Source organism: Neocloeon triangulifer, unplaced genomic scaffold (genome assembly GCF_031216515.1).
Source record: "Neocloeon triangulifer isolate White Clay Creek 2 clone unplaced genomic scaffold, ASM3121651v1 ptg000001l, whole genome shotgun sequence".
Lineage (NCBI taxonomy): Eukaryota > Metazoa > Arthropoda > Insecta > Ephemeroptera > Baetidae > Neocloeon > Neocloeon triangulifer.
In genome coordinates this window covers 5,130,364-5,147,352 of record NW_026775544.1, presented here as the reverse complement: position 1 = coordinate 5,147,352, position 16,989 = coordinate 5,130,364, and the positions used below count along the sequence as shown (strand labels likewise).

The 16,989-nt window shown below is 33.8% G+C and overlaps 3 protein-coding genes across 4 annotated transcripts; 2 read left to right on the top strand and 1 right to left on the bottom strand.

Annotated features, from left to right (window-relative positions):
• Positions 1-145: 145 nt before the first annotated feature.
• Positions 146-1,932, bottom strand: LOC132196520 (uncharacterized). 2 transcript variants are annotated; one of them, XM_059619251.1, is made up of 8 exons: positions 1,795-1,932; positions 1,700-1,740; positions 1,427-1,466; positions 1,263-1,383; positions 1,185-1,209; positions 1,061-1,122; positions 866-995; positions 146-416 (listed from the first exon to the last, which is right to left on the bottom strand). In XM_059619251.1, exons 4-8 carry the CDS (start codon positions 1,353-1,355, stop codon positions 178-180), a joined length of 549 nt encoding a protein of 182 aa, XP_059475234.1. In that variant the 5' UTR covers positions 1,356-1,383; positions 1,427-1,466; positions 1,700-1,740; positions 1,795-1,932; the 3' UTR covers positions 146-177. The 2 variants fall into 2 exon arrangements, with proteins under 2 accessions (XP_059475234.1, XP_059475225.1); XM_059619242.1 differs by having other exon boundaries at positions 1,263-1,364.
• Positions 1,933-2,402: 470 nt separating this feature from the next.
• Positions 2,403-4,215, top strand: LOC132196033 (uncharacterized). Its single transcript, XM_059618412.1, has 5 exons — positions 2,403-2,545; positions 2,600-2,658; positions 2,732-2,906; positions 2,956-3,127; positions 3,188-4,215. Exons 1-5 carry the CDS (start codon positions 2,492-2,494, stop codon positions 4,087-4,089), a joined length of 1,362 nt encoding a protein of 453 aa, XP_059474395.1. The 5' UTR covers positions 2,403-2,491; the 3' UTR covers positions 4,090-4,215.
• A 6,751-nt stretch (positions 4,216-10,966) lies between these two features.
• On the top strand, positions 10,967-12,450 carry LOC132192422 (uncharacterized). Its single transcript, XM_059612388.1, has 4 exons — positions 10,967-11,147; positions 11,554-11,779; positions 11,869-12,116; positions 12,318-12,450. Exons 1-4 carry the CDS (start codon positions 10,967-10,969, stop codon positions 12,440-12,442), a joined length of 780 nt encoding a protein of 259 aa, XP_059468371.1. The 3' UTR covers positions 12,443-12,450.
• The last annotated feature ends 4,539 nt before the right edge of the window (positions 12,451-16,989 follow it).

Genomic DNA, 16,989 nt, shown 5'->3' with positions numbered 1-16,989 from the left:
ACATTTTCCCTGCAACAGTGCTATTGTTTAAATTCCCAAATTCAGTTGCTAGATCTAAAATAATATTTACTGTTCAACAGTTAAACTTTTTTAAATTAATTTTTATTTCTATAAATTTTCTTTTTTCATTAACATAATAGTAACATTAAAATCCAAAAGATTTTTTAAAACTATTTTTCATTGGCCACACACCTCCAGGAGGCCACACAAAATTTTTTCTCTGTGCGACACGCAATTTTTATCCTTGGGCACGAAACCGCTTGATGACGGGCAACTCGGAAGTTCGTTATCAGGCCCTACTTTGTCGGGCCACGGCGCAAAAATATTTTCGTCGTTCAACTCGAGAGCGTACATTTTGCTGCTGGAGAGGTCCATCATGCCTGTAAAGAAAAACGTATTGTTGCCCTCATCGCTACCTAAAAATGAACCGAAGATGATAATTTAAATAATAGGAAAATTAATCCCTTTTCATTTTTTTTTTTTTACAATTTTTACAAAAGTTGTTTGTATTGGTGTATTTATATATGTTTATTTTACATTTTTGTTTAAAAAAACATATAATAATAAAATTATTTTCATTTTTTTTATGATATATTATATTTTAATATTTTATTTGATATTATTGAAAAAAAAAATTAAATAATTTAATTGACTTCTTTAGATGCTTGCGCTATTATTATATTTTAATGTAATCTTTAAATAAAATTTTTTTAAATTAGTGTTATGTATGTAATAATTGGATAGATAATAATAACAGGAATAATCGTATTCTGCCGAATAAATATAAATGGTTATGCAACCGGCTATGTTTTCATGTCATGCGGGTGGAGGGGTTCAGTTGTAATAGTTAAAAGGAGTTCATTACCAAATACAGATTGTTCAACCTGATCAACGGTTTCATGCATTTTCTCATCGTGAGCTTTTTCATCGGAGTGACTTCGACTTTTGGTATTGCAAATTTGAACCGCTGGGAACCAGTGCAGCTCGACAAAATACTGTGAAAATTAAAAAGAAATGATTTTTGTGTTTAACATTAACAGGACAATTTCTCTTCTAATACTTTAGAACGTTTTTGGAAGTAGAAAACTGTGTCTCCAAAGCGATCGATGGGTATTTCCAGTTCTATAAAAATGTTTATTTCAAATCTCAAAGTCATAAATGGATATTAAATGGAGAGTTTTTACCTTCAGCGCACCGACCGGTTTTTTCCTGATAGATATATAATATACATAAATTTTTTTTATTGGAAATTTATTTTATACTCTGTCTTCGTGTTTATGATTGTGCTCAAGCTCCAGCGTATTTAGTCCCACTGTTAGCAGTTCTTCGTTTAATCTTTCAGCATTTATACCCATCCTCTCTATCTGCCAAATATCAAATATACTAAAAATAAATTTTAATTTTTTCTTCAAAATTTGCTGCGTACTTTCATGGCCTCCACAAAGTCACCCGTGCCCTGAATTTTCCTACAATAAAAAAAAAATACAAAATAATAATAATTGTAGCGTTATCAAGAAGCCTTGGAAATTGTGTGGCCTCTATTTACAAAGTTTTCTCGGGCCACTGAACTTTTATCAACAAACACACATGCAGGCCCGAAGGCACAGGCAATTAAGAAAGAAGGCCATTAATAAGAATTTAAGTATTCGAGATAGAGAAATTATATATTTTTTTACGCAAATCAGGTGAATTTTCTTACTGAGCTTTTTCAACGCAGCTTGATGGAAACCCGTGGATAGGCTGTTGGAAAAAAAGCTCTTTCATTATGTATGAATATTAATTTTTATCTCTCACCAATACGGTCAGCAAAGCTGCTCCTAGAATATGCAGAAAGTAAATAAAATTAAATGATTCTAGCTCAAAAATTCGTAAAAAGATGGATATTTTCATATTCAGCTTGGTGACATGGCGCTATTGATAATTATGATTCCCTATACACATGAAGCGGCACACCGGACGAGGAAAAAACAAAAATCATTCCCACCGAGTCCAACAGCAAACGTCATATATTTTTTTCCTTCTATCACAAATCGTATATTATAAGTACATATTGTATAATTTCAATTCCAAGATACTTCATAAAAAAAAAATTTCATTACGATAATAAAAAATTCAGGAAGTTTGTATTACTCATTACATAATTAAAAAAAAATGTGCATAATATTTAATGGCACTTAAGGTTGAAAATTTCAAGTTTCTAGACACGTCAGACTATGTAAATTTATCTTCAGATGACTTCAAACTGCCCGCATTGGGCAGCAGTGCCCCTGTAGTGATAAGAATGCAACGTTTTTTAATCGTCACGTCCTTCGTAAAAAAACGGAGGTACAAAAAGGGGCTAATTAAAAAATCCCATAAATTCTGCTTTTTTATTTCATGTTGTGACAAGGCCAAGGCTAAAAAAAATAAATTCATTCTCTTTGACAGACTGTCTTGCTTACACAGTATTTCTTCAACAGCGGTGGCAACTTTGCTTTGCGAATAAGAAATAATGAAGGGAACCAAAACCAAGAAATTCTTCAAATCCATCCTTATGGCAGCTCTGGTAGGTCACTGGAAACAATTTTTTTTTTAAATTTCATTTCTTTCTGAATTGAAGATAGTTTCCATGGCTCTTGGCAGTCCAATAGAAGTGGATGACGCGGAAGATTTGAACATGTATTTATCATTTTTTTTCTCTTTCGATCAGGGAAAAGAAAAATACATATTTAAATTATACTAATGATTTCAGAGCTGTACAACGATGTTCCGGCAAAGGCCTTCAGCCACACCCGTTCGTCTGTCACAAATTCCTATACTGTTTCAACAATGACAATTCAGAAGTATTCTTTCCAACCGTTGTCCTCAAATGTCCTTCTGGATATGCTTTTTCGGACTCAATTAAAAACTGTGCTCCATGGGAGGAGGTTAAGTTAAATTTAAATCATAGAAAATTAGTAAAGAATTAAACTTCAGGTACCAAATTGCGCATCAGCAGTAAACACGTCGGAGTCAATAATTCAGTCAAGGACTCTTAGTGGCTCGTGCCCAGGTAGCGGCGAGTACTGCGAGGACTGTAACACACTTGCTATTTGCTCTGCATCGGGAAGTGCTCCTGTTACAGTCTCGTGTACCGCAGCCACTGGCGGTTAGTATGCTAGACGCGGTAAAAGTTTCTTTCATCCTAATAGATAATCTCAAAATTAAGGTACTCTCACAAAATGCGATTCGGCGTCAGACACGGCTCCTGGAACATGTTCCGCTTCGTCCAGTAACCCTTCATGTGTCCCCACAAGTACCACTGCTTTGCCAACAACGCCCACTACTCCTGCTGTTACAACGTCTACTACTCCTGCTGCTACGTCAACTACTCCTGCTGCTACAACGTCAACTACTCCTGCTGCTACAACGTCAACTACTCCTGCTGCTACAACGTCAACTACTCCTGCTGCTACGTCAACTACTCCTGCTGCCACAACGTCAACTACCCCTGCTGCCACAACGTCAACTACTCCTGCTGTAACAACTACCACAACCCCAAAGCTGACCACAACCACCACAGTAACAAGTGCTCCAATTTCAACATCCAGCACAAGCACTTCAACAAGTACAACAGCACTTCCAGCTACAGTTGTCCCATCCACGTGTTCAACAGTTGGTGCAAATATTGTAGATCCACAGGCGTTGAACTGTAAGACATATTACTCGTGTACCTCTGTCAATGGAGTGCTGAAGTACGTTTTGAACACTTGCCTGGCCAACATGGCATTTGACCCTATTCGCCTGAGGTGTCTAAACACATTTTACGTCACGTGCCCTTCTTCATCAACCTCGACCACGTCCACTTCAACCTCAACATCTACTTCAACCACAACTTCTACTTCGACCTCAACTTCAACATCTTCTACAACTTCTAAACCAACAACAGTACCACCGTGCTCAGCGGTCGGGGTGCAAACTCTGGACCCAAGTACTGCTGGATGCCAAGCTTACTCTGTGTGCACTCTGGTCAATGGAGTGCTATCAAATGTAAGGATGACGTGCCCTGCTTTCATGGCTTTCAGCACTAAATACTCCCGGTGTTTGAATGTAGTCTATGTCACATGCTAATATAAATTGTGCAAATAAAAATTAATAAATAAACGCGTTTTCAAAATTTGATTTTGCATACAAATAATAATGCAACATTTTATTTCGAGTTTCGTACTTGTTTTCACAATCCCTTGAATTTACTTGAGTAGAATAAAAAAAAAAACAATAAGTGACGACTTGTGGTATGCAGTTATATGGTGGTTTCAACGTCTACTATCTTTAAGGTCGTGGAAAGAAAAAAATTTATAATTCAGGAGTAAAATAAATATTGTAATTGAAAAAAAAATAGTAATACTGAGCTTATTTTGATTTTTTTGTTTATATTGGTATCCGATTTATCCAATAATATTCAGTATTATTTGCTCATTGAAGTAAGCTTAATAAGGTCGTGTATTTTGATTTCCAACATTTTTAACAACGATAAATTTTGAGAATTTTTTTCCTAAATATAAATCTGTATTTTTTAGTCAATTCAAATTTCACTGGCCACCGTGAAAGTTTTAATTTACGATATTTTATTTCATGAAAAAAAATATTGTAAATTAAATGCATTCTTACTGAAATAAAAACATAATGATTTACGGATACCTTCCCCTTATCAATTTTTTTAAAAAAAATCTAATTATATGACATACAAAATTCAAAAGAGAAAATTTATTAAAATTAAACATAATTATAATGACCCTCCGGATCACATATTACGCAGTGCGAATTTTAAAATAGGAATATTATTCAGCAAGCTGGAAAAATCTGCCATTATTTATTAACTAACATTATTTTTTTAATATAAAAAAATCTAAAAAAAAATAGCAACTTGATTTTCCTGGGGGGGGGGGGGGGGATTCTTTGGGCTGCACTTGCATCACTTGAAAAGTCACCGGCCGCCTATGATTGGTACTTATAGTACTTATATAGGCTAAAATCCTTGCATTTAAAATAATAACAAAATTTCATGCGCCCCTTGTAATTTAGATTCATAATTATTCACAAATAAATTAAATTTAAATTGGCTCCCTGTACATATGTACAGTGACCTCAGGAGTAATTCAGGCAATTGTGCTCGGTCCAATTCCAATGCCCCTGTAAAAAGTAGGAAGCGCCTTGTCACGTGTGCGTTGTGGGTTGCCTAAAACAGTGCTCTGGCTTCGGAGGGCCGTTTGACCCGGTGGGCCCTCGGACATGTCCGACCTGTTCTATAGGAAGCGCGTAAAAAGAATTGCGTATCTCGGCTAGTGCGCTCTTCTTCGAAAGAGAGTGTGCTGTGCTTCTAGCGAAGAGCCATTTCTCCATTTACCCCTCTAATCAACATAGTTATCATGTATTTTTAGTTTTATTGAATTTATTGACTTGATGTATCTAATGTATTGAATGGAGAATAAATAAGTACAAAGGATTTATAAGCGAAAAAAAAATATTTCTTCTGGGTGGTAACACAAGTAATTAGCAACAATATTAATTAGAAATTTCTAATATTTAAATCATTCCAATAAATATAAAAATAAATTTATGGAATTAAATTTAGGTAAAATATTCTGAATTATTGTTATTAACGTCAACAGTAAAAAGCATAATATATATCAGAAAGTACAAATTTCTTGTTTTCTGTTGTGACCTCCCAATTTCCTCTTTTTCTGCTTTCGTGGGTAAAATAATCAAGGCAATAATTATTTTCCACTTAATTTCTCCCTTCCTTTTTAAAAGGCTTTTTTATATGGACTTTTCGTGTTGCGCACTTCAGCCCAAGCCAACTCACCAGTCATGAGCGCCCTGAAAGGCATCTGTGGAATAATTTCCTTTCTTATACTTGTAAGCGATAAAAATCTCGCATTTAATTAACTTTTTCTAAAGATTCTAATAATTTTGTTTCTATACATGGCCGATATAATGAATAATGAGTCTAATATGATTTAAAAAAAATCAGTTACCTCTATTACTCCCTATAATATATTGACCAAAGCTTTTTTTTGTAACTTTTATTCATATTATATTTTTCTTAACTTTAAAAGAACGACTAATGTTGATTTATTTATCATCAAAATTTGTGATATCCTATAAAGAATAACTGTAAATTGGTTTCCAGCAGTTGCCTTTCGCCCTAGGCCAGGGTCAGGAACTGGGTACTGAGGGTCTGGAAGGGTACTCCTGTTTTTAGATTGCCTTGTATGTTTGGACAAATTCATTTAACAGGTTCTCCTGCCCTTCCGCCGGTGTCCACGTTCACCCAAACAATTGCCATGCATTGGTCTTGTGTGCAGAGTCGGAAGCGTCATCCAACGTCAGTTTTCCAATTTCAGCTTTCCAATGTCCTGAAGGACAGTCAGCTGACGCAACAACCATGTTTTGCGAGGCCACAGAGAAAATAGTTCGTACAATTTCATGTCTTGAAATAAAAATCTTATTAAAATTTCGCTCAATATTACGAATTTCTGCATGTTAATTAAAGTCAAAGAACACAATTGACAATAAGCTAAATTAGTGATGAGTCTGGCAAGAGCTCTCAATGTAAAATTTAATCATTAATACAATTTTTAGTTAATTTTTATCTAGGGGAAAAATTACATGATTGGTTCTTAAACATATGTATACTTGCTCCTGTATTATTTTGTAGAATTTAAAATTATTCCCCAAATTCATTATCTTGGGTTAATTTTGAGACTTGATATTATGGTATTTTTCGAACCCTGGTATTATATATACTTTTAGTGTGGCAAATTATCCAAACCATTAAACATGAAACTTTAAGTGAATAATGGATATAGATATTTACTTATGGATGAACGATATTTGATCATATTCTTTTGCTGATTAGATTCCTCGATGCAACGACCAAAGAGCAGTCATTTCAGCTTTAAGTGTGCAGTCAGAGTCGGTGGTGCCTTTATGGTTTGTGTGTCCCTCCAAAGGGAGAGTCTGTATAGATTGCTACAGATACGGATACTGCTTCAAAGCGGGATGGCAACCTGTGTGGATTCAGAATTGTGATGATATTTACCGTGAGTGAAGTATTAGTCTTTTTTTAAGTAAATAAAAGGAAAGGGGCTAGTATGAAATCAGTAACATTAATTATTTGATGCAATGAAAAAAGACCACTAATTATTTGAAACTGCATCGGCAGTTGCAAGGAAATTTTTTATATGCAATATTTATGATATGTTGAATTGGAAAGAAAAAATATATTTTCATTGAAAAATGATTTTATAAAGCGGCTTTTCCCATCAAATACGCCGGGTTTGAAATTTTACATCCATTTTTTTCATTAAAATTAAATTTTTTAAACAATAAGGTTATAAATTACTTGTTTTCATTGTCTCGCTGTAGCAAATTAATCAATTTACTGCCTTAATTTAATCGATTGTTTTGACTGGTCTCTTGTCTGGAGACTAATAAAATTAATTGAATTTGCAGCTAGAAGGCCAGCGTGTAACAAGGACTCTAGCACCGGACAATTTTCTACGTGCAACAAAAATTTCTTTCAGCCGAACTGTCCGCCAACAACCAGCTCCAGTACAAGCACTTCAACTTCCTCCTCTACCTCAACTCCATCCTCTACTTCAACGTCATCTTCAACATCAACGTCGACGCCATCCTCAACTTCTACGTCTTCCTCTACTTCAACGTCATCTTCATCATCAACTTCAACGTCATCCTCAACTTCTACGTCCTCCTCTACTTCAACCTCGTCTTCAACATCAACGTCGACGTCATCCTCAACGTCTACGTCATCCTCAACTTCAACGTCGTCTTCAACATCAACGTCTTCTTCAACATCAACGTCGACGTCATCCTCAACGTCTACGTCGTCCTCTACTTCTACGTCGTCATCAACATCAACGTCTTCTTCTACATCAACGTCGACGTCATCCTCAACTTCTACGTCATCCTCTACTTCAACGTCGTCTTCAACATCAACGTCGTCTTCAACATCAACATCGACGTCATCCTCAACTTCTACATCATCATCTACTTCTACGTCTTCATCTACTAGGTTTGTTATGATAGTTAAAATTGTTGGAAAAATTTTATTGCCTCAGTGTATTTATTTCAAGATCTTCATAATTACATATTATATTGTTAAATGTACTCTAATATATAGTTAAAAACATTTACATTTTTATTCGCTCCATGTCTTTTTACCATTTATAATTTATCTATAACATAATATTGATTAAATTCTTGAAATTGATTTAAATGTAATATTGAAATTACCTTTATAGTTAATTAATAATTCAAGCTATTCATATTTAACAGTACATCGACCAGCTCATCAACCAGTACCTCATCAAGTACATCTACTAGCTCGTCAACTAGTACTTCCAGCAGCTCATCAACAAGCACATCTTCTAGTACCTCAACAAGTACTTCGACCAGTACAACGACCAGTCCGTCCACAACTCGACACCCCTGTGCTAAAAGAGGAGCTATCTGCTTGGACTGCCATACTAAGGCCTATTGCTTCTGGCCTTATACTGCACCACAGGCAGCAATAAAATGCAATTGTACGCTCAATTTTTTTCGTCCATCCAAATTTCAGTTTGATTATTCTCATTGTTTTAATAAAAAAATAAGAACCATATTTTCAAGATTTAAGGACTAGGAATCTAGAAATTCCTCTTTAATTAAATAGCAATGAACAATTGGCATGAATTAAAAATAACCTTTTTTATGCCATGCTGCAATATTTTTTTTTTAAATGCTCTACTTTTTTATATATCTACTTTATAATAATTGCTTTTTGCAGCGCCAACCCCGTGGTGTCGTACCGAAACTTTAGATAGGATCGCCTATTGCAGAGCTAAACCATCTGCATCCTGTGCTCGCCGAGGTATCCTTGATGAGTTTTTGGACTACATCGTTTCTGAGTAGTAAAACTGCTCGTTCGGTAAATTTGGTCTTGATTTCAAAATATTGAGAGAAGTATCATATTATTACATAGCATTTAATATTTTTGGTGGAGGAAATATTCATATTTTAGATGATTAATATTATAATACACAACGTACGTTTCTTTCCTTTCTGAATTTTTAAAAAATAATGATTGTTTTATTTCAAATGCTATCAACAAATTTACGTCTTGCTAAAAATAAATAAATTTCAATAGGTAGTTCAAGGGTTTTGGATGGAAATATATGAGCTTTTTGAAAATGATAAAATTTAGACACTTTTGACACACAGAATCACTTTTTGATTTTAATTAATCAATATTAATTCTCATAAGATTTTCTTTAACACGGAGATGAAATACTTCTGTGGTGAAAACTATTTCGTTTACTGAAACAAAATGTTGTAGGCACTGCAACGAACCAAATTTTGAATTTTTATGCAAAATAAAAACTGTTTTCTAAACTTCCCATTTGTATTATTTGAATTTCTTGATTTTTGTTTAAAACGAAACTTACGTAAGTACAAGATCCATTGCTTTTAGAATAATTAAAAAATGTCACATGCCTCCTGTAATTCAGATTCGCAATAAAACACAATTCAAAATATAAATAGGACTTGTAGGTGAGCTTCGAAAAAAATATTTTAAGGTGGTGCTACAAGTAAGTAATAAATAAATTTTAAAATACCCTTTAAAAAATGTATAAGTTAATTCATTTCACTTAATTTATTATTGAGTAATGATAAATTTAGTAAAATAGATCTTATCATAGATTAATAGTAACTAAACTTAAACAAATTCAAAAATATTAAAGAAAATTGTTATTTTCTATTGTATACTCGCGTATATTTTCCTTCTATTTGGCTTTTGTAGGAAAATAATCACCGTAATAATTACTTTTAACTTAATTTCCCCCTTCCTTAGAAAAGGCTTTTTCTCTATTGTGTCACACACTTCAGCCAACTCACCAGCCATGGGTGCTTCAAAATGCATTTGTGGGCTAATATCCTTTCTTTTACTTGTAAGCGATACAAATCTGACATTTAATTTATTTTTACTGAAGATATTTTCTAAATTTTTCCATATGTGGCCAATATAATGAATTATATTTATCAAATGACAATTATCAAAATCACGTATCACTGCTCCTTCTTGCATAATTGACCAAAACGTTTCCGTTGAACTACTTGAACTAGTGTCCATTTTTTATTTTCATATATTTCCTAAAGGATCAAAAATATTTATCTATTTTTATCAACAAGATTTGTAGTTTCCTAATAAGATCAATTGTTAATTGGATTTCAGCAGTTGTCTTTCGTCCTAGGCCAGGGTCAGGAACTTGGCACTGAGGGTCTAGAAGGGTACTTATTTGTCTAGAATACTTGTCTATCCGTTTGTGAAAAAAATTAATTAAACAGGTTCTCCTGCCCTTCTCCTGGCGTTCACGTTCACCCGAATAATTGCCATGCATTGGTCTTGTGTTCAGAGTCGGATGGGTCGTCAAACGTCAGTATTCCAATCTCAGCTTTCCAATGCCCTGAAGGAGAATCGGCTGACGCAACAACCATGTTCTGCGAGTCCAAAAACAAAATAGTGCGTAAATTTTCATGTCTTATTAAAGACATGCTTTGACATTTTTTTTAAACTTTAAAAATTTTACCCCTGTGGCACGATAAATAATTAATATTAAAGCACTTATGGATTATTAATACATGGTAAAAAGTAAGTTTGAATTTGTACAAGCTGAATGAGCATTTAATTAAAAGGTAATTATTTGGTTCTTACAAATACAGTATAAATGCAACCATTACTCATTATCTCATTGCAAATATTTACACCAGTGACTCATTTCCGGGATCAAAATATTGAGCTTTCGAAGCAGCTTTGGTGTTTTTCGCAACCTATATTTTTTGTGACTAATTATCAATTCATTAAATATGAAAAAAACTTCAAATGAATAAGGGAATATGTTCAAAGTATTAACGCGCGTGTGAAAAATATTCTTTTTCTGATTAGATGCCGCGATGCAACGATCAAAGAGTGGCCATTTCTGCGCAGTCACAGTCCGTGGCGCGGGCGCCTTTGTGGTATTCGTGTCCCTCCAAAGGATTGGTATGTATAGATTGTTACAGATACGGATACTGCTTCAAGGTGGGCTGGCCACCTGTGTGGATTCAGAATTGTGGCAAAGTTTACCGTAAGTCAAGTATTGGTCAGAAACAAATGTTTTATTCAGTTCTTTATCTGTTAGAAAAATTTAATAATCAGGGGAGAGGGGCTTAATTATTTTAACTTTTTATTAAAATAAAAGAGGATTAATGATTGTTTTGAACTGCATCGACCACATTGTATATTTAAGCTGACCATCAGTGGGAGAAATACTTTTCTTAGAAAATTATTTTAATTGCAATTTGCAATGAAATATAAACTGAAACGAAAATGTTCGCTCCCATTGAAAATATATTGAAAATCTACTTTTCTCTCCAAGTGTGTTTTTTTATAAAGGTTAAAATTTAATACCCTTTTCTTTTTTACAAAGATAAGGATTTTAGTATTAACATGCTTTGTCTCCCTGCTGTGTTGTTCATTTAGCCGCCTTACAGGAGGTAAGCCAGCGTGTAATAAGGACTCTACAAACGGGCTTTTTTCTGGATGCAGCGCAACCTTCCTTCAATATAACTGTCCGCCAACTACCAGCTCCAGTACTAGCACTTCAACTTCCTCCTCTACTTCAACTTCATCTTCAACATCAACGTCATCATCATCCTCAACTTCTACGTCATCCTCAACTTCAACATCATCCTCTACTTCTACATCTTCATCTACTAGGTTTGCTTTGAGAAAATTCAGTTGTTGAAAAAAAATAAATTGGATCAATTGTTCTTTAATTTAAAATTTATGCTACTCCTTTTTAACAGCACTTCGACCAGCTCATCTACAAGTACATCATCAAGTACTTCTACTAGCTCGTCAACTAGTACTTCCAGCAGCTCGTCAACGAGCACGTCTTCTAGTACCTCGACAAGTTCTTCGACCAGTACAACGACCAGTCCGTCCACAACTCCAAACCCCTGTGCGAAAAGAGGAGCTATCTGCTTGGACTGCCATACTAAAGCATATTGCTTCTGGCCTTATACTGCACCAATGGCAGCAATAAAATGCTCAGGTTTGATAATTTTTTGTCTGGTCAAATATCAGCTTTATTATTTTAATTATATATATTCACTAAAAACTTCCATATTTTCAAGCTTACTATTTTATAAAATATAAAAAAAAAAAATGGCAAGACTAACAAACATCCTTTTTTTGCGATACCAATTTAAAAAAACTTTTTTTTAAATATTAACTTTTTATCATTGCTTTGCAGCGCCAACCCCGTGGTGCCGTATTGAAACTTTAGATCGCATCGCCTATTGCAGAGCTAAACCATCTGCATCCTGTGCTCGCAGAGGTATCCTTGATGAATTTATGGACTACATCGTTTCTGAGTAGCAAAACTTCTCATTATGTCGAAGGTTGTCATGAATTCAGAATAGTGATTGTAGGCTTTTACATTTTATTTCTTGCAGACTTTTTAAATTTTGGTGAAGGAAATTTTCAATATTGAATTATTAATTTCATTCATAAATCCTCCTTTAGCTCCTAAAATTGTACTTTCTACTTTTCTTTCCTTTCTTTATTATGTAAAAAAGTTTGGCATTTTTATTTTAAATTTGTTTTAAAATGTTTACGTGTTGGCTAAAAACGAAATTTTTATATTTCATTGTGAATGGTGCAGGGGTTTTGGATGGATCGAAGAATTATTTGCTTTTAAAATCTACAATATAGACGCAACTGACGACGAAAGAAATCAGTATCACTATTTGATTAAAACCAATGGACATAAGAAAATGTTTTTATTTACATGTTGATAATAAAATAACGTGGTGGAAAATTTTCGGCCTGTAAAAATGTTTTCTACAAAAACTTCTTGGCACTTTATCAACCAAAACTGAAACTTTGGTAAAAAATAAAAAAACTTCTAAAATTCGTGATTTGTATTTTAATCGTTTTCACAATACCCGAATGATGATAAAAATGTTAATCAAGAAGTATGATCAAAATCATACTCTATAATCATAATTTTTCAATAATTTTAGCTCCAGCAAACAAAAGTCCTTGGTAAGAATAAAATATCCATCGAAGGCACAATGTGGCATTGGAAATTCCAGTTTTTCCAATCCCACGTCACATTCCGTGTTCCTAAATCTCTTTTGTGATGCCCGCTGGTTGCTGGGGCGACCGTCCATATTTTCAGCACGCGTTCGACCGGCCAGTTTTGTGCAAGTGGGTGGCAATAAAAATAAAAAAGCCGCTTGATTCGAGCCGATTGAAATTCCGCCCGCGACTTATACGAACCAATTTCCAGGGGAGTTGGGCATTGTCTGCGATAAGATTAACCCGCCGAGGAATAAATCAGACACGCGCCGAGCAAGTGAAACGCCGACGACTCCTCTCCGTTTCCCAATTTATTGGTCGCGATAAGCAGCCAATATGTTAAATAAGCGGCCGAAAAATGGACAAATTATGCAGAACAGCCAGAATACTTTTCACAGAAATGCTGCTTTTTCTCCAAGAGTTTTTTGGGTATCTGGGTCGGCTTGAATCCATTATCTGCGAAAAAGAAACAATGTGACCAGTTCCATAAAAAAATTATAAAATCATAATTTTTAATTTTTTAATTTTTTGAATTGAATTGAATTGAATTTAAACGTTTGCACAGAAGACTTGACAGAGAAGCTGGAAGCTATGCAGCGCCTGCAACCAGCTGTGCCTAGCAGGGTGCATAACTTGTCTCCATCAATAAAATCAAATAAAATTGATGTATATGTTGGCAATTAAGAAAAGTAAGCGTGCTTTTAAAAAATAGCTACTTTTTTAATTTAGGAATTGTGTATCCTACATGTTTAATGCTAAAGATTTATTCTAAAAACTACAATAAATACAGAAAATTGGATATAAAATTAATATTAAATTAATCAAATAATAATTAAAGAAAATATTAATATTTTGCGTATTGATAATTAAGTAATTAATAAATTTTTTGTTTATATTTTAAGGTAAATACAAAAATTCTGTTTATTTTTCGTTATTTTTTAATATTTTGAAAATCGTTTTGAAATAAAGAGAGGCGCAGGGTTAAAAGGAAAAAATTTGTTTTAATAATCAAAATTCAAAAGACTTAATGTTCCCAGTTTTACTAACAATTTGCATTTTCTTTTCAGATTTGAAAAGTTATTTTCGTTTTTAAGTCTCGAAATTTCCTATTCTAGCAACTTTCCAGAAAATGAAAACTTCAGATGAGTTTAATTTTAGTTCGGCACGAAATTTCATTTAACACAAACAAACAGTAGTCTAGTTTCATGACGTCCGCATCATGAAGTTTCTCATTTCGTGATTGTGCACGCAGGAAATAATATGATAACAGCGTTTCCGGTAATTGTCCAGTTCGCTCAACCATCCTCTTTATCGTGCACATAGGCTTCAAATGCAAGCATTTTGCTCACAGTCTGTTCCTCAGAGCATAACGCACAGCCGCCTGAACGCTTAAGCTGCCCGCGTGACCAACAATAAAATGTATCAAAACTTAACCACCTCTTTTTTTAATACTTTATTAAATTATTTTAAACATTTCCTCCCTTTCTACGTTCAAACTTGAAGTGCTTTTTAAAAAACACGTGGAAAATTTCCATCAACACGAAGCAACAACGTGCTCCAATCAGAAGACGCCGCGACCGCTGGCCAAAGTTAACTGCGTCGACCTTTTTCCAGAAAAAATGTCCTGCTGATAATTTTAATTGCCGTCATTAACTTTCAAAATTGAGGCGCTTCCTCCATTTAATATATATGTCACGCAAAAGTAATGAGGGGTGAGGAAGAGTTCCTCGAAGTTATCAGAATTAATTGTATGCCCAAATTGTTAAAAAAATAATTACAACTTTCTTCAAAGTAATTTCAAAAGCGATTAAATTTCAACTCTACACGTCAGTTAAAATTACCATTTTAGCAAATAAATGGGTAATTTTTATTAGCATATAGTTTGAAAGAAAAAGGAGTATGAATTGAATTTTAAATTGATTTTCCTCTCTAGAAGTACAATCTTGGAGATAATTTCATTTAAGGTAAAAATAAATTGGACACAATATTTTTTAAGATTATCTTAATTTGTTAGATTTGTAGCCAACAGCAACATGAAAAAATATATAATAATTTATAACAAATTCAAAATATTGTATTGCGTTATTTTTTTTCATTAAATGAAACACATTGACAATTAAGCACATTCATGAAAGATATGATAATAATTATTTATTAGGTTTATTTGGCTGCTGCGATTTTTTTCAAAACTATAGTTAGTGTAAAAATTAAAAAAGCAAATTAATAATAATAATATTCATATTAGTTTGATAATAAACAGGTGTTTTCCAAAATAATTCTGACGTATGTTGTATTTGGAATTGATTATTAATTTAAAACATAATTATTATTATTATGGTTTTAGGAAAAATGGTGAACTCGGCTGCTTTTATTTATCTCAGCACGATCAGTTTTAGTTACACTTTGTGGTTATATTTTATCTAAAGTAGAAATAAATAATAAGAAGAGAATACCGATAGAATGCTACTCTGCCAGTAGTGCACTACTTGAAGCAAAGGCGCCTTTTTGAAGAATGCCTTTTCAGCAATGCTTGGCAATATATCATGCGCACCGACTTAATAGCAGCCCTTTATTCGCTCCCTCATTCGCTTCATTCCAAATTCAATCATAAAACACAGAAAATATATATTTATATAACGAGAAAAGCCGGCGGCAGCGCATTTTTACGATTAATAATAATGAAATCGCGTGCCGCGCCATTATTTTTATTATGAATACCACTCGCAGTTCGCATGTCACCAAAATATTATACTCCCCCAAATGACCTGCAGGTCTGTATGTACACGGCTAGGGTGGGGCAGCAGCGTTTTCGTCGTTCTGCGTGTACTCTATGTGCTGTTTACGTGCAATCGCATTACAAGTAAATAACCACCCGCAAAGATAAAAAGTGTTCTTGAATGCAAACGCGGCCCATTTCCAATCTGGGGCGCTGCATTATTAGGGTCATTCATCGACTCGCGGACGGAAATCTTTCTACTCTCTTCATTTTCAAAGTCAAAGGGCGAGTGTAGGAGATCAAACTAGAGAATAAAAATAGCAATTTTGAAGTGTTTTTTATTTTATTAACTAGCCATTTATTAATTGAAAACACAAAAATTTTGAAATCAAATTATAAATTTGAAATTGACCAACAATATATTTTTGTTGGTATTTGCATGCAAAAAAGTGATTTAAAAAATCATCGATCTTTTTTGATTGCATAAATCAATATGAAATTTTGAGAATTCTGAGCTCTCAAATAGGATTTTGGTTTTTACCTGTGCCTGAATTCTTAAAACAAGCTATTGAACCAAAACAGCTGAAATGTGCATAATATTCATTATGAAGAAAAACATTCGTTCGTATTTCCCAAAAGCTAAAAGTTTCCAGTTTAAGAATAAAACACGTTACAAAATTCATGATAAATAGCAAGAATATTTAATTAATAAGTATTTTGATAGCTATTGCTTAAATCAACCCTTAATTGTTTCAATGAGCATCATCATCGTGAAAATTTTTAATCGATATATTACATTTTTAATTCTTAAAGTTGTGTATAAATTAATAAGTGCTTTCGCTCATATGGCAATATTAGGCTAAAGGTTAGATGGAGTTATTTTTTTTACACCCTCATTCAGATAATAGCTCTGTTTGGCCCAGGCTGTATAATTGGGCGAGTGAAATTTAGTAAACGAGATGACGCATATTTCACCCTCCATTAGTCGCGTGCTTTTTTATTTTTATGGGGAACTCGATGATGTGCGCTGCGATGACGGCACTTAAGCGTCATGCCCCGTGCAGATGTAATTGTGTTTCGTTGGGGTGCGGCCGCGCTCGTCTGTCCATATTGTGTTGCGCCTCCT

Excerpts from the sequence above, each read along its gene's own strand:
- LOC132196520 (XM_059619242.1), bottom strand. The coding sequence starts at position 1,890 with ATGAAAATATCCATCTTTTTACGAATTTTTGAGCTAGAATCATTTAAT. Across the intron at positions 1,365-1,426 it reads ACTTTGTGGAGGCCATGAAA|ATAGAGAGGATGGGTATAAA; the intron begins GTACGCAGCAAA and ends GATATTTGGCAG. Across the intron at positions 1,210-1,262 it reads ATCATAAACACGAAGACAGA|GAAAAAACCGGTCGGTGCGC; the intron begins GTATAAAATAAA and ends TATATCTATCAG.
- LOC132196033 (XM_059618412.1), top strand. The coding sequence starts at position 2,492 with ATGAAGGGAACCAAAACCAAGAAATTCTTCAAATCCATCCTTATGGCA. Across the intron at positions 2,546-2,599 it reads CCATCCTTATGGCAGCTCTG|ATAGTTTCCATGGCTCTTGG; the intron begins GTAGGTCACTGG and ends TCTGAATTGAAG. Across the intron at positions 2,659-2,731 it reads GACGCGGAAGATTTGAACAT|AGCTGTACAACGATGTTCCG; the intron begins GTATTTATCATT and ends TAATGATTTCAG.
- LOC132192422 (XM_059612388.1), top strand. The coding sequence starts at position 10,967 with ATGCCGCGATGCAACGATCAAAGAGTGGCCATTTCTGCGCAGTCACAG. Across the intron at positions 11,148-11,553 it reads GAATTGTGGCAAAGTTTACC|GAGGTAAGCCAGCGTGTAAT; the intron begins GTAAGTCAAGTA and ends GCCGCCTTACAG. Across the intron at positions 11,780-11,868 it reads TCTACATCTTCATCTACTAG|CACTTCGACCAGCTCATCTA; the intron begins GTTTGCTTTGAG and ends CCTTTTTAACAG.